This window comes from Microcaecilia unicolor, chromosome 10 (assembly GCF_901765095.1).
Source record: "Microcaecilia unicolor chromosome 10, aMicUni1.1, whole genome shotgun sequence".
NCBI classification, from domain to species: Eukaryota; Metazoa; Chordata; class Amphibia; order Gymnophiona; family Siphonopidae; genus Microcaecilia; species Microcaecilia unicolor.
In genome coordinates, this window is record NC_044040.1 from 36,691,133 (window position 1) to 36,713,914 (window position 22,782).

Sequence of the window (22,782 nt, forward strand, 5' to 3'; positions counted from 1 at the left end):
TGGGAAAATGCTTCTCTCCAGTCTCCACCTTGGTAGTCTGCAGCAGGCATACGCTGAAAACTGAGCATGCGAAGGTGCCAGTATTGTGGAGAGCAGCATTTTCATTACCATGTGATACTGTTGGATGGGCCTGAGCCCTAAGTGGGTGGGCCCAGGCCCACCTGTGGCTACGCCACTGGGAAATGGCGATTGCCATCACGGCATACTGTAAGCCACATTGAGCCTGCAAATTGGTGGGAAAATGTGGGATACAAATGCAACAAATAATTCTTATGTTCTCATTAACCCTGAGGTAGTTCACAGGAAGCACAGAAAAAAAACTGGTACTTTCCAACACATCCTGTATTTTGGTGTTGAAAATATCAATGTCTACATTCAATAGATGTGATCCTTTGGGTCTATATAACCTTGAGCAGCAGTCAACTAAGAGGTCATGACCTATATAACTTCCATCAATGGACTGCATAAATTTGAACATCCATGTATTTAACTTTTTCCCATGTTTTTTTTTCCAACCGCTCTAGGTGATCTTTTGCCCCTCCATACTTTTCATAGAATGATTTTGGGCCAGACAATCTGTGTTGTCAGGAGGAATCCTGCTATCATTAGTCACCTTGTATCTTTTGTACCAACTCCACATTACTTAGCACGGTGATGTCATTATCTCCCAGATAAATGATCAATATGGCCAGATGTGCACAGGTCTTTGGAGTATGCGATATCACTGGAATTAGCTGACCCCATCTCATTCCCCATTATCCCAGCCACAAAAAAACCTCCACATCATTGTTCTCCCCTTGGCCAGCTCTCTACTGTGTGCCTAGAATATAATTGAGTGCCCACAAACCCATACTGTGTCATGCTGTCTTGTCTTATTTAAGGTAAGATGGAATTAGAGAAAAGGCTATTTTAGTTATTTTCAAGCCTGATAAACAATTTATAACATTAGAGAATGCACCTTGAATACTGTGTGCAATTCTGGTCACCGAATCTTAAAAAAGATATAGCAGAATTAGAAAAAGTACAGAGAAGGGTGACAAAAAATGATAAAGGGGCTGGGACAACTTCCCTATGAGGAAAGGCTAAAGCGGCTATGGCTCTCAGCTTGGAGAATACAACTAAGGGGAGATATGATAGAGATCTATAAAATACTGAGTGAAAGTGGAATGGGTAGATGTAAATCGCTTGTTTACTCTTTCCAAAAATACTAGGACTAGGGAGCATGCAGTGAAGCTACTAAGTAAATTTAAAACAAGCTGGAGAAAATATTTCTTTGCTCAATGTGAAATAAAACTCTGGCATGTGTAAAAGCAGTTAGCTTAGCAGGGTTTTAAAAAGTTTTGGATACTTTCCTAAAAGAAAAGTCCACAAGCCATTATTAAGATGGACTTGGGGAAATTCACTGGTTATTTCTAGGATAAGCAACAAAAACTTCATTTCGCTGTTTTGGGAGCTTGCCAAGTACTTGTGACCTGGATTGGCCACTGCTGGAAACAAGATACTGGGCTTGATGGACCTTCGGTCTGCCCCAGTATGGAATGCTTATCTTCTTATGTTCTTAGAAGGTGTTTAGTAATAGAAAAAGAAAACACATCACAGTTATATTCTGTTTATAGCTGATATTAAAATTAACTGAAAAATATGTTTAAATATATAGACTCAATATATAAGATTAGTTTATATTGTTTGTACCTATAAAGTACAATATTTAGGGCTTTATTTACTAAAAGATGTTACAGGGTTATGTATACCAACATGCATTAACTCAGGTTATTTCCTGTAGGTCCTATTTTATACAATGGGAGCCATTTACTGCAAGATAACTTAGCATGCGGTAACATCATTTAGTAAACCTGATAAATGCACCTTCAGTTTAACATGTCCCATAGTCTACTATACGTTTTCATTTATGTTAGTGTTAGCAAGGGAAGCCAATCAGTAAGTCAGTGATCCCCTTCAGGCAAAATAACCAACCTTTAGGTGGTCTGTTGCTTGCAGGAACTGGTCCGTTTTCGTGTGTGCTCCTCTGACTGTGGCCTGTGTATGAACCGTCTTACTTACAGCACGTCTCAGTCTGTCTCCAAGGTAAGGCTGGGGTACAAACAACGCAAAGATACAGACACTTTCAAATCCCCCATGGACTAACAAGACCATAGTATTTTGAGAAATATTTTGGAGAAAATTCAATTCTTTGTAGTTTGCAATAGTTTTAGAATCAGTGTAAGAATAATTTAAAGACGTTACTTTACATGACTGTTTGAGACTGCACAGGGTCTTCCCCCCCCCCCAAAAAAAAAAGTAACTAAAAAAAAAAATATATATATATAAAATTTTTCTTCAATGGCAACGCTTTTTCATAATTCTTTTTTTTTTAACAAGAATCTTTATTGAAGGAATCCACATATTACAACTGAAATCTTTGCAAGCATAAACCATGCAGATTCCTCTCAGTTAAACATCTGTTATACACACAGACCCCTAATGAAAACTTCATATATTATCGATAATGTTTCTTGTAACATTTAAACTATTTATATATACCCACTCCCCTCAAAACAACCCCCCCCCACCCTCTCCCCTTTTTTCATAATTCTTACAATACTCCAGCAATAAGGTAGCTAATTTAGGGATGTACAATTCTTAGTGCGCATTTGACCTGTCAAAGCACCTTAAAATTTTACTGCAAGCAAAATTGATTTGACGTGCATTAGCTTGTGAATTAACTAACATGCGTTTAATTGTTTTCTTATTAACACGAATCTGTAACACGAACCAAAAATGAATGAAAATCAGGGAGGGGGGGAAGCCAATGTTCCCTAAAACGAACTGAAATGGTTGTTCCTGTACAGATCCCAAAACTACACTTGCAGAGAAACAGGATCGAAAATTTGGGGAGGGTTGCGGTCTGCGGTTCTTTTTTTTTTTTTTTTTGCTGAAAATATCTGTTTTGCAGGACCACCATGACACCTGGAAAATTAATCCCATCACAAGTATTGTATGTATTGGTTTTACATTCCCAGGTATCATTTTTTTGTAAATCTTGTATTTAGGACGATCAGTTTTTCACTAATAACAATATGCAGTGTGAATGCAAAAGAAAAGAAAGAAAAAAAAAACCCCAAAATCTTTAGCAAGGTGAAGAGCAGTGAACTATAAATGCTGGTTATCTGTGTCATTTGCTTTGGAGGGCTGGGGAAAATATTAGCATCATCTAAATTCTAATGCACCTACTTATTCATTTATTTACAAATATTTATATTGCGCATTATCTTAAAATCTAAGCGTACAGAAAAGAAGACACAAATAATGGCATAAATAAAATCTCAAGTCAACCTGGTTTACATAAACCCATATTGTTCAGCAATGGTCAGCTAAATTCGTACCATAAGACTGGTGAAAAAGAAGGTTTTTTTTTTAATGCTTTCTTAATTTCTTTTTCTGTTTGAAAAATCCTTATTTTAGTGCTGCTCTGCACTCTGGCAAAAGACAAACCGCCCCGTTGAGAATTCAAGATGAGCAGGCGGGTGGGGGGGTAATGCAGAACAGGTACAGTCTCACCCAAACTGGAGAAGGATGTCTCTGTTTCCCCATAAACAGAGTCAGCTGGGACTATATAGTCCATAAGGGCAGGCTGGCTGGGAAGGCTACCGGAGAGGCTGCAGGTATGGGGAAAGGCTGCCTGACTAGCTGGCTGGGAAACTTTCCTTTTGATTAGATTTTTCAGGTTTGGCTGGCACTGGTTTAAGATGAGTAGCTTAATTTGACTATATATTTGGTCATCTGAAAGAGCGCAACTATGCCAATAATATGCTTCTGAAGTCGGGGATCTTGGTTTTGTTTTTTTGTTTTTTAAGAATTTGGGAAGGATGTGGCTGTACAATAGAAATGGAACAGATCCAGACCCAGAAAAAAAATTAGGGGATTAAAAAAAAATTGTGCTGTGGCCAAAATCCATTATTTTTTTCCACTACTGAGGAAGTCACTTTTTTTTTTTTTAATTGCAAGAGTACCTGAGAAAGTATTCAGGACCCATTAGCCTGGAACTGCTCACAGAAGAGGAAAAAAGTTAGACAATACGTTGTAGGATTTCAGAAAATCGGATTAAACAGATTTTGTTTGCTTCCTTTAGCAGAAGGAGCTGAACCCGGAGGTATGTGTTCTTACACATGCATGTTTCTTTGTGTTCCCAGAGCTGGCCCCAGGCACCATGGATAGCCCGGAGTATAATCGGTACCTGGTGGACCGATCGATCTACTCGGAACCCACGTTTGAGGAGGAGAACGAGAAGAAGGAAGTGGTCCCGAAGACTCTCCGGGAGCGGCTGCAGAAGTCCTGCAGGTTTGCTCTTTCCTTCTTACCTAGGGGCACTGCTGGCCTGGGGTGGGGGGCTTGAAATACTCCAGGATCTGTCTGCAGTTCATTAGGAAACTGGAAAAATGCTGCATTTTTTTGTTGTTGTTCTCTGCCCCTGGAGGGAACACCAGGGAGTCCCTGGCATCATTGGATCGGGGTGGCAGCACTCAAAAAGTGTAACATACACACCTGCAGGCCCCACTGCTGTTAAATACATTTGTATAGTGTTGGAAGGGAAGGGAGGGGGGGATTGGGGTAATGTTGGATGGTTATTCTGCAGTTACATTCAGTGAATATTGTGTGTACAGAATTTTGTTATGTTGTAACTTAATAAAACTAAAGATTTACACAAAAATGTATATAGTGCTACATAGTGCGGGCAGCCCTGCTGTATCGTAGTAGTTCATTCTGTGGCCCATTGTAACATAGTAACATAGTAGATGACAGCAGAAAACAACCTGCACGGTCCATCCAGTCTGCCCAACAAGATAAACTCATATGTGCTACTTCTTGTGTATACCTTACCTTGATTTGTATCTGCCATTTTCAGGACACAGACCGTAGAAGTCTTGCCCAGAACTAGCCCCACTACCCAAACACCAGCCCCACCTCCCAATCTCGCATTGCTTTTTATTTCTTGCGCTTTGTGTCGCATTATTTTAGCTGATTTGTTTCTAGTTATTGCGACATGTTGACGATATGCAGTGCCCTAAAGAAATATTTTATGCGTATGGGGTTGTTGTTGGGTTTTTTTTTTCACTCCTGCAATCTTGCAGGCTCTGATTTAACTTTCTTTTCCTGTGTTTGTTCCCACAGCTGTTCAGCTAAAAAGGCTCTGCAGATCACTAAGTCCTTCTTCCCTGTGCTGGACTGGCTGCCCAAATATAGAGTAAAGGAATGGATCTTGAATGACATCATCTCTGGGGTCAGTACAGGACTAGTTGGCACTTTGCAAGGTAAGAAGAGGCCCAACTGTGCAGCCTGGCACTTTCCGCCATAGGGGAAGGAAGCTGTAGCATCTGGTCTTTTCGTGGTAGCGTTCACAATGCCTCCAATGTAATCATAGCTCAAAACAGTAGTCAAGTTTTTACCATGAATATATGCAAAAAGGTAAGCGTTCCTGCCCCCAGTGGCTTACAGTCTAAAGTTGAGCACATGCAGTTTTTCAAGGTGAAGGTGTGAGTTGATAGACAGAAATGGATCGACCTATCAGCTAGACACTTTACAAGGGGCCTCATTGCTTTAATAGTAATTAATAAAAATGCTTGTATGTAATGTAGCATTTTATGCATACTCTTTCACATGCATGGAAAACCATTAAACCTAACATGTACTTCCTACATAATGGATGAGAGCCTCTTCAATGTTACAGTTTATGGGCCACAATACCCTTAAATTTGGATCTCAATCCAGGTCACTGGAGGTCTTGACTCTCTGCTCTCATCACCACTCTCTGCACCACATGTATTTCATTCATGAATAATAATGTCCCTTAACTAACAGGCTCATTGTGACCCAGGAGCCTTCTGGAATCTCAAAATCATGGTGTCTATAAATAATAAAAAATCTGCAAAATTACATTGGATAATAAAGTGGCTTGTTTGTTTGTTTTTTTTAGTCCACTTGATTGCACAGAAATAAAGGTTAGCACACACACAAAAAAAACAAAAACCAAGGAAAGTATTAAGTTACTGCAATAAGGTATTGCTTTATATAATTTTTGTTTTGTGTGTTAACCCTTATTTCCACTGGCTAATTGGAAATCATTACTGGCACTTAATAAAAGAATATCATTTCTCAGCATACACCAGAAACTATGATTGTACTAATTATAATAAACATGTAATAAGAAAAAAAATATGTATTATTGTAAATTGTAAGTGACTAAAGATTTAGGGCCTCTTTTGTCAAGATGCACTAGCAGTTCCCGTGTGGCAATGCCAACAAAGCCCATTCAAAATGAATGGGCTTTGTTGGCATTACCACACTGGGATGGTTTGATAAAACAGGCCCTTAGATTATCAGATGGTGGGGGTAGTTGGAAGGGTGTGTTCTGATTGTGTAAGTTAATCTGCTATAATTTTTTTATTCTAATTTTATCTTAACGTTTATTTCAATGCTTATTTTAATATTACCTTTTAAAATGTATGTTATTTTCTTTTAAATTGAGGCTTTATTTTATTGTAAACAACCCAGATAATTATTATTGGGTAGTATAACAAATACATTGAAACTTTAACTTAAAACCCAATACACAGGGCTTCTAGGATCTAACTTACATTCTGTATACTTACAACATTTGCCAGATATTTCAAGTCTTTCTTTTCTGATCCCTTTAATGTTTCTGGATGGTTTTAGGCTTGGCGTTTGCCTTACTGGCTGCAGTCCCCGTTGGATATGGTCTCTATTCCTCATTCTTCCCCATTCTGACATACTTCATCATGGGAACATCGAAGCACATCTCAGTTGGTAAAGTCTCTGCATCTGTTCACCTCTCCTTTTTTTGTAATGATGTGTCCTTCTGCACTTTGTTAAACTTTGGTTGGTACATATATAATTGTATTTTATTAATGTATTGGATTCTTATTATGATGTTTTTGTAATGTGAAGATGGTATATAAGTCATATGCAGCGTCTCAAGCTCTGCTCCTTGCAGTTTGGTGGGATGCAGAAACCTAGTGTGAATTTTTTTGCGGGGGGGGGGGGGGAGGGGAGAAACAGGAAGCACATTATCTCACATTTCATGTCAATAGGGTACCCCCAGGAAGATGATCAGTGGTATGGAAGGGAAGAACATGCTTTCCCCAGTGCGAAGGGACAATGTGATGAGGCAGATTTTCGGAGCCCCTAAAGTTGGGCGCCCCAAACCAGTGTTTCACTGGCCATAGGAGCCAGCTCTGTGGGTGCTATGGGTGCTTGAGCATCCCCAATATTGAACAAACTCCTTGATTGTGTCCAGGAAGATGTAATTTCCATTGGGTTTAGCACCACCAATAATTTTGATAAGTTTGCTCCTATTTCACTGGCATTGTCCTTAAACTCACCCTGTGTGCAAGATACCTGAGTGTGAGTCCAAGATCTAATTTCTGCTGCTCATGCCAGTTGGGAAATGAGAATGTTGTGGAGTCAGCACTCGCAGCCTCTGGGAAGAAAGAGGCTCAATCATCACATAATGGTGACACCTAGTGTCCATATTCAGAATGCAAGAATGTCAGCTTCTGAGAGAAGCCAGCAGTGGCTGCTTGAACAAGATTGTTGCAATGGCTGGACTATATGGGAGAAAATGTCATATAGCATGATAAACACTGGATAGTACTAGATGAAGTCTTATGATAGCCTCAAAAACCCATCTTTTTAAGCAGGCTTTTTTTTTAGAATGACCATTGAAAGGTATTTAATTCATTGTCACCTTCCCTCTGTTTTGTCTTTTCCCTGCCTACTCCCTTCCCTTTCCCTTCCTCCCATTTCTCCCTAGTTTTAGTGTGTTTGCTCTTGTATCTTTCCTATCTCAATCAATGTAGTTCCTTTTCTTACTTTTTTGTTTTGATTTTAATTTTGTAAACCACTCAGTTCTGTGAGTCAGCTTGGGTGGTATATCAAGTTTTAATATCTGCACATCCCCATTACTCTGCTAAGCTTAGCCTGTTTTCTTTGTGTTACATATTATAATCTTACTACTATGTAAGCCGCATTGAACCTGCTATGTGTGGGAAAGTGCGGGGTACAAATGTAACAAATAAATAAATAATAATCAATAAACATATGATGCTGTAATTCTGTAAACACCAGTTCACTCTGAGCTGCAAACACACAAAAGCAGTAGGAAACCATGAGGCCCAAAACAATGAAAAAATAGAGAAATTCTGATAATAAGTTTTACGGTCTGTGACCCAGTGGTGTAGCAAGGGGGGTGGGAGGGACGGTCCGCCCCCTGGTGTCAGCTCGGGGGGGGGGGTGCTCCCTGCCAGCTCCCCCCCCCGGGTGCAGCACGATGACACCCCCCCCCGACCCAGTGCCTACCCTCCTCAGCTCCCTCCAACCAGCTCCCGCACCCTACCTTTAAAGAAATTTCGGAAGCCGTGGAGAGGCGAGGCGCAGCGCCTCACGCCTGCAAGTAAAAGAAGCGTGGATCATCATCGGGCCATCCCTCATGCTGTCTGTCCTGCCCTTGCGGAAATAGGAAGTTGCGTCAGCGGAGGGCAGGACAGACAGCGTGAGGGAAGGCCCGATGATGACGATCCTCGCTTCTTTTACTTGCAGGTGCGAGGCGCTGCGCCTCGCCTCTCCACGGCTTCCGAAATGTCTTTAAAGGTAGGGTGCTCAGCTGGTTGGAGGGAGCTGAGGAGGTAGGCACTGGGTCGGGGGGGGGTGTTGATGCGCTGAGGGGGGGTGTCATCGTGCTGCACCCGGGGGGGGTGCAACGGCGAACTGTCCCGGGTGGCAGCCCTCCTTGCTACGCCACTGCTGTGACCAATACCTTTTCATTGTAGGTTAGTCCACTTATAGGCTCCCAGAGGCAGAAAATGTGTGTGCTCAATATGCATTGACAATATGCAGCTCACACCCTACCTATATGTAAATATATATAAATATAAATATATAATAAATAATTTAATATATAAATAACATAATAAATAATATAAATAAATAATATAATATAATAAATATATATGTAAAGCTTATATGAGTTTATCTTGTTGGGCAGACTGGATGGACCGTGCAGGTCTTTTTCTGCCGTCATCTACTATGTTACTATGTTATGTATGTTGTTGCAGCCCTTCCCCTTAAAAAGCTGTTGTCTTGGCAGGCCCTTTCCCTGTGGTCAGTCTGATGGTTGGATCTGTTGTGTTAAGCATGGTTCCTGATGAGAACTTCCTAATAACCAGTAATAGCACAGGGCTGAACAAATCCGAGGTGAACGTTGCAGACCGAGACGCGGAGAGAGTGTTGGTCTCTGGAACTCTTTGCTTCCTTGTTGGCATTCTGCAGGTAATTATAAATGAACATACAAGATACTGACAGTTTTAGAAGCTTCTTGTTTTCATATAGTTATTTGAAGACAAATGCAATGATATTTTATTCATTTAGGATTCATTTCACAGGGAAACTGGATTTTTGCAACACCTTCACCTATATTTACTAAGGTGTGCTATGGGCGCGTTAGCGTTTTTAACACGTGTAAATGGTTTATGTGCGTTAAAAGCTAACATGCCCATAGAAATGTATAGGCGCGTTAGCATTTAACACGCCTTACATTTAAAGGTGCGTTATCAATAGAAATCAAACAAAATAAAACATGGAAAAGAAAATAAGATGATACCTTTTTTATTGGACATAACTTAAGTTATTGGACATAACTTAAGTTATGTCCAATAAAAAAGGTATCATCTTATTTTCTTTCCATGTTTTATTTTGTTTGATTTCTGTTGATAACCTTAAGAGTGGACTAACACGGCTACCACACTCCTCTACTAAAGGTGCATTAGAAATGCTAATGCACCTTAGTAAACACCCCACTTGTTTGCACAGTTCCTGTGAATTAGGCCAGGAGACCCTGTGAGTATGTTTTGAGGCCTCTAGTGTTAGAAATGTATAGTGAGCTCAATCAGTTCCTGGGAATAAGGTGAAGAGTGAACATCTTATCCAGGTTATTTCCAGAACCAACACGGAGACTTTCAGCAATGCACCATACTTCTGCCCCTAGAAGCAGGGCCGGTCTTAGGGCGACGCGACCGAGGCGACCAAATAGTGCCTTGCGCTCAAGGGGGCCCCGCGCGGCGCGCCTGAACTCCGCCCCAACCGCCCGAGTTCCAGTCCCCCTCCCTCTGAATTTTAAAAGTCATCTAAGTTACCTCGTCGGGGTACGGTGGCAGGCGGCAGCAGTGAAAAGCGTGTAAGCTGCTCGGTACTTCAGGAGCCTTCCCTTCCCTCTCTCAGCTCTGGTCCCGCCCTCCCGCCCTTGCAGAAACAGGAAATGAGGGCAGGAGTCGGGACCAGAGCTGAGAGAAAGAAAGGAAGGCTCCTGAAGCGCTGAGCTCGCACGCTTTTCACTGCTGCTGCTGCCTGCTGCTGTAACCCGACGAGGTAAGATGATTTTTAAAATTCGGAGGGAGGCCTCAGAGGGAGGGAGGGAGGCCTTGGATCTGAAAGGGAGGGAGGGGGGCCCTTGGAGCTCGGGAGGGGGGATGGTCCTGGAGCTCGGAGGGAGGAAGGACCCTGGAGCTCAGAGGGAGAGGGAGGGGTGGTCCTGGAGCTCATAGGGAGCTCAGAGGGAGGGGTGGCGGCCCTGGAGCTCAGTTGGAGGTGGCCTTGGAGCTCGGAGAGGTGGAGCTAGGGTGGGGCCCCATCAAATTTGTCTGCCCAGGGCCCCGCACTTGCTAAGACCGGCCCTGCCTAGGAGGCCAATGTACTATGACAGAGCTTCCCAAACTGTGGGTCATGACTCTTTCTGATTGTAACCTAGACAGACACTATATAGGATGCCATTGTCAATGCATCCGCCAGCGTCATGCACTTTTGGTGGCCTTGTGAACTGGGGTCACAGCTGCCAAAAGATTGATGAGTGCTGTACCATGACCAGTGTCAGGTCTCTCAAGACTTAATATCTGTAAAGCCTTAATATCCTGAAGTATAACCTTGGCACACCAGCACACACCTGAAGCCTCTTCTTTTCTGAAATTTTCTTTATTGAATAAATATAGATAGTTTACTCACAGTCAGATGTTCAGAAGTATTGCCCCAAGGCAACAGAGACTCCGTAATTCTGAGAGCTGTATCAGTGGTTGGAGGTAGAAGTCTGAAGAAAGGCAGCTTCGTTGCAGAGGTGGGAAAATAGTTGAATAGAGACAAGTAGTTCAGAGCTGGGTGGCTAGAATGTGCAGTATCTTATTAGAGAGATATTAACAAGGTGAAAAATGAGTTCATTACAAGGAGTTTAGCAGGGCAAGTGCTGTCTGAAGCAAGATGGAGAATGCCTCATGGAGGCCAAGAAGCGGCTCACACAGGCCCAGGGAGGAAGAGGTAAAGGGACCAATAGGGACAGAGCCTGCCATCAGGTAGCAGGGGTGGTCCCAGAGGGCAGCCCTCAATTGAAGGGAAAGGTCATACTTGGCTGACCTCTCAGGACAGAGATAGTAAGAATGACCAGGAAATGATAGCAGGTAGACAAAAGAGCCAAGCTTGGCTGAGAACGAGAAGAGGTCTTTGCAGCAGAATAGACCAATAGTAACAGTCCTTATACAGAAAGGTAGAGACAACTGCATTACATGTGAGACTACATTACAAACAATGCATTGGTCATATATCTTTGCAGTGAGGACTGCAGCAGTAAAAATTCTTAGAAGTGAGAATAACAGTAAAAGCATTAAACACATTTTAGGGCCACGCTATAAACTAGTGCAAGGCTGTCGGAGGACAGAACAATCAGCACAACCATCTCTTTTTAGAAGACACTTCTGGTGTCAAAGTCTGGGGACTACGAGTAAATATCTTTGCCATACTGGGTGCTAGGATGGAGTCAGGACCATTTAGCTTGAATATCCTGACATTTCTGGGAGGCTAAATCAATTGCAGGAAAACAGTTTTTAATCATTTATTTATAATTTTTCATTTTACAAGGGTCACTTGCAAACAGTAATACAGAGATGACTGTACATTAATACAATATTAGAGGAAAACAATCTCAACTAGATAAATGGATTATATACAATCTTTCTCTTTCTTAGACCACAAAATAAATAGGGAGAGTGAAACAAGACAAGGGGATCAATTAAACAACAGTAAACAAAGAAAATGTGGTATTAACCTGATTATCCCCAGTTATTATTTATCTGAATCATTATTCCACATTGATCGTCTGGTTGGCTTCTTCAAACCCAAGACAGTGTATAGTCAATTAATTTCATTGGAAGCATACTTATTGTCCAATATTAGTGGAAATAATACACCTGATCTCATTTTTTTCTCTTTTAAAACCAGAAATTATTTAACAATACAAACACTTGAATCTCTAATTCAATTCCCACTGATTAAGGTAATCCCAGTTTCACAGGCTTCACTCCTTTTGAATTAATATACTAAGAGGAATCATTTCAGAGGAAAAAACTTTAGGAGTCATACCCAGAACTCTGGAAAAACAACAATCTCAATATTAATCATCTGTAATAATATTCATTTTGTTCAAAACTTTCTGGTCTATTATCATTTTCAAAATCTTAACCGTTTCCTTCTCCTGTAGAACTTCATTTGCTGTATCAATTTTTCATTCTCAAAGGATTCGATTCGATTATCCATGTGGCTCACTAATAAGATTATATCTGAAGCAAAATTATTTACTACCACCGTTAGGTCCTGGAGCGCCTTCCAGATGATATTCAATGTAACCTCCACAGGAGCCAAAAACTCCAAGCTGATAGGTCTTATGGGTTTAGGAGTGGCACCGTTGACACGGGTTCAGCTGTAAACGACTTCCGTTTCAGCATACACTCCTAACTCACTCCTCCACTCCTTTGGACATGGTGGTTAAATAACTCGGGAGCGATGAAGTTGTTTCCAGGTCCAAGAGCATCGATGCTCCTTCGCCAGCGCTAATCAAAGGACTCATCAACCCAATCATCTGTGGGCAGCTTGTCGCGCAGCGGTCCCACACTTGCTGCACAGGGGACAAAACGCTGGTCATCGGCGGCTGACCCCCCATTCTCCCCTTCCTCTCAGTTAAGGTAACTGCAAATGCAGAGAGGAAATTTCAAGTAAACAAAAACAGAACTTCAGAGGACAGCTGGGCCGTTGAACGTACAAGCTTCAGGTCACCATCTTTCCACTCTCCCTAGTTTGGGACACTCTTTGTCTGGTTTCTCCTCAGAGGCCTGTCTGATATGGGTAACTCTTCAGCATAGCCCTCTGAGTCATTGAAACACAGAAGCCCCTCAAGCCCCTCCACCACTACAAGGTGGTGTCCCTTCGGAGGGGAGAACTTAACCTGGCATAGCCTCTCCCACAAAGCAGTGCCCTTCTGGACTAAGCTTTCTTTTCACTGCCATTATAACTATCTGAAAGCACAAATATAGAGAGCATGTACTGGGAACTTTCCTATCTCTGTAAGTAGTCTTGCTTAATAAAACCAGAGCAGCTGAAACCACAAGAAAATTGTCACTTGAAATTATTCCACGTCCATCTCCAGAGAGATCGGGTCAGCCTTCCACTGTAAATGTTTCACCCTCCCTGGTCCATTACAACATTTGATTGACCAGTGACTACGTAAAACTCTAGAAATCATCCTAACACCATTTTTATACATACCCCATTCAAATTAAGAATTTGGGATTCGTTTTACTTAGGTGCAATTAAAGGTATCATACAATGCAGCATCAGCTGAGATGTTCCTTACATGAAGGTACTTGCAAATGAGCTGAAGTACCAAAATAGTCAGACTTGTTATAAAAAAAATAATTATTATTATGCAGATCGGTGATCTAGTACCGGGGCCCTTTTAGGCTACGTTAACTGCTTTTACTGCATCATCTTGTTAATTTTTGGGATCTTGCCAGGTACTTATGACCTGGACTGGTCAATGTTAGTAACAGGGCTTGATGGGACTTTGGTCTGACCCAGTAGGGCAATTCTTATGTTCTTATGAACTCTGGAACTCATTAGCAGGGCTGCAGTAAAAGCAGTTAGTGTAGCCTAAAAAAGATTCCATTTTCTCCAGGGCTCCGGTACTAGATCACTGCATTACATAATGAAAATCTTTTTTTCTCATGGGTTTTTTAAAACAAATCTGACCATTTTGTTATAAGTGCTTCAGTGCATTTGTTGTACTCTGCAAGATCCTTCATCTTGCAAGTACCTTCGTGTAAGAAACACTTTGGGCTGATCCCAGCTGGTTTTATACATGTTGGGGCCTAGATCAGAAATATTGGATGGGGCTCCAAAGCTCACTGGCAGACTATTCTTTCTTCAGCTTTGAGCAGGCTTGGGGGCCCTTGCGGCCTGGGGGCCCAGGGTATTTGCCCTGTTTTCATCCCCCTAACGCCAGCCCTGCAGCGGATGCTGCATTGTAAGAAGTTCAGTGACAATGGCCACAGATCATTGAAAGAAAATTAAACATTGTCCCCCGGATTCTGTAAATGGCTCTTTAAACTGCGCACACAAATTTAGGCGGGATCACAATTTGTGCACACAATTGAATTGAATAATGAGACAATTAACACCGATGACTGGGCTTTAACAATCAATTATCAGTGCTAATTAGCATTAATTAAAATCTACGCACATAAATTTACAAGGGTCGTGGGCGTCCCTGCAAAGTATGCATATTGTTATAGAATAAGGGGACCTACACCTAATTTAAGCACAAAGGTTTACACCTTGAACTACAACTGAAAAAGATATGAGGCAAATTCAAAATCCTTCCCCATCCCCCACCCCACAAAAGAAATGAATCCAGAAATGAAAACCTTTCTCACTTGCCTGATTTAGCCTCCCATAAATGTCAGAATGGTTATGCTACAGTTAAGGTAGGGCTCAGAACTCCCCCTCCCTCGAAGTTGTGACCACTCTCTGCACTCTTCCCACCCCCACCCCCACCAAGTAGTCATGGATTCCAGCGCTAAGCGCTATCCAATAAACAGTCTAACTTATTGAGCACCATTTATAGAATATCGCTAAACGTTATTTATCGGCACCATTTAGAGAATTTTCGCCTCTGTAACTTGATACAGAAAATTCATGATATTAAAATCATTCTATATCTAGACCATTGACAAATGTATGTCCACCGCATCTTAAAAAAGATATAGTGGAATTAGAAAATGTACAAAGAAGGGCGATGAAAATTATAAAGGGGATGGGACATGAGACAGGTAAGGGAAGATACAATAGGGGTTTATAAAATAATGAGTGGAATGGAATGGGTGGATGAGAATTGTCTGTTTATTCTTTACAAAAATACTAGGACTAGGGCGCACACAAAGAAACTATATAGTAGTAAATTTAAAACGAATCGGAGAAAATAAAATTCATAAGTACATAAATCTTGCCATACTGGGACAGACCAAAGGTCCATCAAGCCCAGAATCCTGTTTCCAACAGTGGCCGATCCAGGTTACAAGTACCTAGCAAGATCTCAAAACAGTACAATACATTTTATGCTGCTTATCCTAGAAATAAGCAGTGGAGTTTCCCCAAGTCCATCTTAATAATGGCTTATGGACTTTTCTTTTAGGAAGCTATATAAACCTTTTTTTAAAACCGGTGGTGGGAGGCGGGACTGGTGGTTGGGAGGCAGGGATAGTGCTGGGCAGACTTATACGGTCTGTGCCAGAACTGGTGGTGGGAGGCGGGGATAGTGCTGGGCAGACTTATACGGTCTGTGCACGGAAAAGGACAGGTACAAATCAAGGTAAGGTATACACAAAAAGTAGTGCATGTGAGTTTATCTTGTTGGGCAGACTGGATGGACCGTGCAGGTCTTTTTCTGCCGTCATCTACTATGTTACTATGTAACTACTTTTGCCACATTCTCTGGCAACAAATTCCAGAGTTTAATTACACACTGAGTAAAGAAATATTTTCTCCAATTTGTTTTAAATTTACTACTTTGCAGCTTCATTCTTTGCCAGAGAATGTGGTAAAAGCAGTTAGCTTAGCAGGGATTAAAAAGATTTGGATAATTTCCTAAAAGAAAAGTCCATAAACCATTATTATGGTGGACTTGGGAAAATCCATTGTATATTCTAGGATAAACAGCATAAAATCTGTTTTACTATTCTGGGATCTTGTCAGGTACTTGTGACCTAGATTGGCCACTGCTGGAAACAGGATATTGTGCTTGATGGACCTTTGGTCTGTCCCAGTATGGCAATACTTATATTCTTATGTTATGTTATGAAATGGAAATGAAATTTGATCTGATTGAAGCATTCTATATTACCTTCTTTTTAACTGGGACTTGTCTTCTCCTTTACTTTTGTCTCTGTTTTAAAGATCTAAAATTTAACTTACAGATGGCCTGTTATCTGGTCTTTGGCTTCTATTTGACTCAATTTACAATGCTAGGAGTTTTACTTTGGCATTTATACAAACTTCACATTTTCTGATCTTTAGCTTCCTTGGGATATGCTGTAGGTCATCAGTAACACTATCTATTCCTTGTGTTATTCCCCAGCTCGCACTGGGAGCCCTTCAGATCGGCTTTATTGTGAGATATCTTGCAGATCCACTGGTTGGGGGATTCACCACTGCAGCTGCTTTCCAAGTCTTTGTATCTCAAGTGAAAATTGTCCTCAATGTTCCAACCAAGAACTACAATGGAATACTATCCATTATATATGTGAGTATTTCCCTGACATCCCATTATATTCCATTTTATCCTATACAAATGTTATTAGTAGTAGTAGAACGAATCTGATGACACTTCCTCCCCTGAGCCTGCGTCACACTCTTTTCATATGCAACTTTAGCATAGAAATCAATGCATTTCCACTCTAGATTTGCTCCTGGTTTTTGTTCACAGACTTCATACTAGAAGGAGAGGGAGCTCTACTAGGGTGTGTCCAACCATTAGGTGGGTACCTAATACAGCTGCTTATTGGGGCAGCAAAGAGCAGCTTCAGTCAAAGCAAAGCAACAGGTTCTGACAGCCACACGAACTCAAAGAACTGTCAACACAAACTTTAACTTAGATTTTTTTATAGGATGTTTGTGTGATGGTCATAATTGTTGAGTTTAACAATCAAAATCTTGAAATTGGGGGGGGGGGGGGGGGGGGAGCTGCAGTCTAGAGGCCTGAAAGTTAATTGAGGGCATGTAAGGCCAGTGGCATACCAAGGGTGGGATGGTGGAGGTGGTGCACTGGGGGGGTGGGGTGGGGGTGGAGCTGCCTGGAGGTGATGCACTGGGGGGGGTGGAGGTGATACTATAGGGGGGGGGGGGGGCGCAGCAGCAATCCGCCCCGGGTGGTTACTGACCTAGGAGCACCACTGTGTAAGGTTGAAGGTTCTCTTAAGGTGCCCATTAGAGGATGACAGAAATTGGGATTCTCCAGTTTTGGTTGAAACTGAATCTGTGCCTGAAATTTGCTGCTCAGTTTCAGCTGAAATCCATACAGTCACCCCCTCCCCCGGCATGGAGCAGGTCTTCTGGCCCATGGAGACCCAATAGAGAATTGGTCCCCCTGAGCCTGACTAGAGAGCTGCACAGGATTGGGTACCGTGGAAATTCCACAGGGACGGACTGGGGTTCACAGGGATTCTGCGGTGATGGACCCAGGTCCCGTGGGATTCCCACAGAACCACACAATTGAACTGACCTATGCTTTCCCTCCCATTCCTGAAGTCACCCTGGTGGTCTAGTGGCTTGCCTTGGGGCAGGAAAGATCCCTACTCTTTCCTGCCCACTGCTGCTGATCCATCTTGCTGCCACTGCTTGTTTAAAATGGCTGCCGAGACTTCAGCAGAAATCTTGCGAGGCCACCGCTTGTAGTCTCAGCAGCCATTCTTCCTCCCAGCCGATGTGAATTGGACAGATAGAAAAACCAAGAAGGCTAAACTAGAACTGAATATTGGACTGTAATCTGGGAATAGAAAGGTCTATGTGTGAAAGTGTGTGTAGTTATCATGGATTCTGATTAGAAGTTGAGGAATTTGCATACTGCAGGATAATATGTAATAACTATTTGAAATTGTTCTTTTGTAGACCATTATAGATATCTTTGCCAACATTGGTCAAACCAACATTGCCGATCTCATTGCCGGACTGCTGACTTTTGTTGTCTGTGTAGTGGTGAAGGAAGTAGGCGATCGTTACAAACATAAAATCCCTGTGCCTATTCCCATAGAAGTGATTGTGGTAAGTGGAATACTCCAGCTGCTATATAACAGAAAAGATGTTTCTTCATTCCAAAGTTCACAGGAATTTTTTCTCTTTTAAATATGAAAATATTGTGTTTCACTGTAGACAATAGTAGCCACTGGAATTTCCTATGGAGCTGATCTGGCAGGAAAATACAATGCAGGCATTGTTAAGACCATCCCAAGCGGGTGAGTGGATTCACATTTTAACACTAACTAGTCTAATAGCCTTTGCTACGATGTATTGCACTTAACTGGAATTCCAACTCTGTTGAATATCTCCTGATAAATGCTCAATTGAACGTGCAGCTCTTGTGCATATGTCTACGCTCAACAGCTCCTCGAGGAGATAAATAATAAATGTGAATCTTCTTTTCAAGGGGATAGGTCTCCTAAAGACAAAAGCAGGTACATAGTAACATAGTATGTGACGGCAGATAAAGACCTGAATGGTCCATCCAGTCTGCCCAACTGTCACACTCGTTATCAATTTATGATTAAATCAACAATGAATGTGATGTAAAATACCTGATCATGGTCTTTCTTTGGTGTTTCTGGGACACAGACCATAGAAGTCCGCCCAGCTCTGTCCTTATGTTGCAACTACTGGAGTTGCTGTCGAAGCCCACTCCAGCCTATCTGTGTTGTCATTTGTGGGACACAGACCGTACAGGTCTGCCCAGCACTGTAGTTGCTGTTGAAGCCCTCTTCAGCCTATCCTAAACCGGACTGCCGTATACAGGACACAGACCGTACAGGTCTGCCTGGTACCGGCTCTAGTTCATCACACTTGGAATTGCCATCTAAGCGTCACTCGACACAACTATACACGCGCAGCCATTTAAGTTTAGACTTTTTTTTTATACCATCCATTTTCTAATTAGAGATCCTCTGTGTTCATCCCACGCCATTTTGAATGCCGTCACTGTGGTTGTCTCTATCACTTCCCTCGAGAGGGTATTCCAGGCTTCAACCACCCTCTCTGTGAAAAAGAATTTCCTGACATTACTCCTAAGTCTACCACCCCGCAACCTCAATTAATTTCCTCTAGTTTTACCATTTCCCCCTCTCTGGAAAAGATTTGTTTCTATATTAATACCTTTCAAGTATTTAAACATCTGTACCATGTGAGATGTGGTGTAAAACAAAATAGTGAGGAGAAACCAAGGAGGATACCAAAATTCTTTTATTGGGTTTCTAAAAAATGACCCGACATGGTCGCGTTTCGGCCCTAAGGCCTGCCTCAGGGGTCTTGATCAATCTATATAAAGAAATAATAATAATAACAACTAATAAGTAATGCACAATAAATAAACAACATAATTATATTGTAGGTTATTAAAATAAAATGAAATAACAATGTTAGTCATTAAATATAAGTTGAAAATGACAGTGTAAAACCTCGAACAAATCATTTATAATAAGAGAAAAACATTAGAAAAAAAGAGATGTGGCACACAAACCTTAGAGCCTGCAAAGGGCTCCAGTGAAAGATAGATCAGGGGAATGAAAATTCAAATAGGTGGGTGAGACACAAGACTAAGGCTCCGATGCTCAAAAGTTGCCTTTAAATACCGTGTGCGTTTATAGCGTGGTTGAACTTACCAATTTTTAAACAGCGACTGATGCTCAAAGGAAATCGCATGCAAATGAGATGCATGGAAATTCTGCAAGCGACTTGGTAAGGAAAACACCTAGCACATGCACAGAACTGTCTCTCGGTAAGTGTCCATGTTCTGTGCGTGCCCAGGAATCATTTTGTCCCACTGCTGCACTCTCTCCCTTTCCCTACAGCGCTCTGATGCCCTTCCTCCTGTACCTTTCTCCTGCAGCTTACTTGCTCTCCCTCAGGCTGCCTGGATTGATTTTGCAGACATGCTTGGGAATCTCCTTCTTGCTGAAAGCCCCCCAGCTGACATCATGAGGGCTTTCCCCCAAAATTTAGCTATCTGTTCTTGTTTCTCTGCCCCTCTAAGCTGTTCTCTGCTCTCTGACACTGTTTTGCTCTTCCTGCTCCTATTCCAATGCTATTGAAAATGCAAGCAGACTGAGCCTTCCAGAAGTCACCCTCCTACAACCACAGCTCCAGACCTGCTGGAAAGTTTTGCACATTAAAGGTAGATGCTCCTTTCTGTGCATTGCATGGAAACGTCTGTGCATTGCACGTAATGCTCATTTTAATACTAATGAGTTCACTGTAATACATTTGCATTGGATTATCGGTAGCTGCTACGGTGAATGGCTAAAGCCATGCAGAACTCCTTTGTGCATTTGACATTAAATAACGGTTGCTTTAGCCTGGCTACAACCAGTCTAAAGCAAATGTTGCAAGCAGAGTAAGTTAAGTGTAATGTGATAACTGTGCCAGATAATGGCCGACGTCCCTTGGCCCTGTGTTATACAAACCCATCAGCTAACAACATCCATAGAAAACATGCAGGAGATAAAAGTAGACACTCAATCTTAAGAAACAGGCTTCTATGGACACCACCTTGCATGAATAAAAAAAAAGTGGTAAATAAATAAATATCATTTTTAAAGGGTTTATTTCCATTTTGGGTAAACACTTTGCTAAGTCCCAAAGCATTGATGTTTGTTTATAAGGTTTTATATGACCTAAGTCCTATCTTAAAAATTTGGAACTTTATATGTTCCCTCTAAACACCTTCGATCACTCTGAGAGTTAAAACTGGTTGTACCACCGAAAAGCTTATATAGATTGGTTATTACCTATAATAGAACGCAAATTGATAAAGGCTCAGAACTGTGGAACTCTTCCTCTAAACCCAAGAAAAACCAAGGGTTATCTGAGTGTTTGGTGGCTTTTAAAAACTTGCCTGCTTATGAAAAAATTAGAAACCTAATTCGTGGAAAACAATATCCTGGAAACTAGTATGTACATAAGTACATAAGCACCGCCATACTGGGAAAAGACCAAGGGTCCATCAAGCCCAGCATCCTGTCTCCAACAGCGGCCAATCCAGGCTTCAAGAACCCGGCAACCCCCCCCCCCCCAAAAAAAAAAAAAATTTAATAATGTTCAATGGACTTTTCCCTCCGGAATCTGTCCAAACCCCCTTTAAATTCTGTACGGCCAGCTGCTGACACTACATTCTCCGGCAACGAGTTCCAGAGTCTAACTACATACTGAGTAAAGAAAAACTTTCTCCTATTTGTTTTAAATCTACCATATTCTAGCTTCATCTTGTGTCCCCTGGTTTTGTTGTTGTTTGAAAGTGTAAACAAATGCTTCACATCTGTCCGCTGTACTCCGCTCATTATCTTGTAGACGTCTATCATATCACCCCTCAGCCGCCTTTTCTCCAAGCTGAAGAACCCTAACCTTCTCAGCCTTTCCTCATAGGGAAGTCGTTCCATTCCCTTTATCATTTTCGTCGCCCTTCTCTGCACCTTTTCTAATTCCTTTATATCTTTTTTGAGATACAGCGACCAGAATTGGACACAATACTCGAGGTGTGGTCACACCATGGAGCGATACAACGGCATTATAACATCCTCGTGTTTGTTTTCCATCCCTTTCCTAATAATACTCAACATTCTGTGCGTGTATTATTATATCAATCTGGAGCAGTGGTTCTCAACCAGTGTATTAGGACATTCTGGTCAGTCATCAAGAGCTTGGAGATGTGCCACCAAACATTTGACAACAAACTTGTGCTTTCCTTAAAAAATATGTGTGCAGCAAGTTGTGGAGTGCTGATAACCTAGAAATCAGATAGCAAGTGACGGCAGATAAAGACCTGAATAATCCATCCAGTCTGCCCAACAGTCACATTCATTCTCAATTCTAGATTAATTCAACAATGAATTGATCATGGTCTTTCTTTGTTGTTTCTGGGACATAGACAGTAGAAGTCCGCCTGGCTCTGTCCTTATGTTCCAGTTACTGGAGTTGTTGTCAAAGCCGACTCCAGCCTATCCGAATCTGTCTTGTCATTTGCGGGACACAGATCATAAAAGTCTGCCCGGCCCTGTTCTCACATTCCAAATGACTGGAATTTCTGTCGAAACTCTCTACAGCCCATCCTAAACCAGATTGCTATATGCGGGACTCAGATCGTACAAGCCAGCCGAGCACCGGCCTTAGTTGATGCAGCCAGAATGCACCACATGACATGCAAACACATATGCTACCCATAAGTTTTGTTTTTCATACCATTCATTTTATAATTAGAGATTCTTTGTGTTCATCCCACACCATTTTGAATTCCACCACCATTTTTTTCTCCATCACCTTCCCCAGATGGTATTCCAGGCATCAACCACCCTCTCTGTGAAAAAGAATTTCCTGACATTACTCCTAAGTCTACCACCCCACAACCTCAGTTCATGTCCTCTAGTTTTACCATTTTTCCTTTTCTGGAAAATATTTATTTCTATGTTACTATGTTATATTGTATTTTACTATTGATGTTTTGGATTGCTTTAAATTGATTCAACTCTTTTGTAATCCACTTGGAGCTTGTAGTCAGGTAACATATAAATGTCTCAATTAATTTAATTTAACTCTAGAGACATGCTTTACAGTGGAATGTGACTGCTATTCTAAACACTATGTTGG

The 22,782-nt window shown here is 41.7% G+C and overlaps 1 protein-coding gene across 2 annotated transcripts in view; it reads left to right on the top strand.

Annotated features, from left to right (window-relative positions):
• The first annotated feature begins 3,622 nt into the window (after window positions 1–3,622).
• LOC115478900 (pendrin-like) overlaps window positions 3,623–22,782 on the top strand; it is a 54,168-nt gene continuing 35,008 nt past the window's right edge. The window contains exons 1-8 of one of the 2 annotated variants that reach the window (XM_030216548.1): window positions 3,623–3,662; window positions 4,191–4,338; window positions 5,170–5,309; window positions 6,712–6,822; window positions 9,161–9,342; window positions 16,517–16,681; window positions 18,046–18,198; window positions 18,307–18,389. In XM_030216548.1, coding sequence (XP_030072408.1) covers window positions 4,208–4,338; window positions 5,170–5,309; window positions 6,712–6,822; window positions 9,161–9,342; window positions 16,517–16,681; window positions 18,046–18,198; window positions 18,307–18,389 — 965 coding nt within the window. In that variant the 5' untranslated portion in view covers window positions 3,623–3,662; window positions 4,191–4,207. The other variant, XM_030216549.1, reaches the window with a different exon arrangement.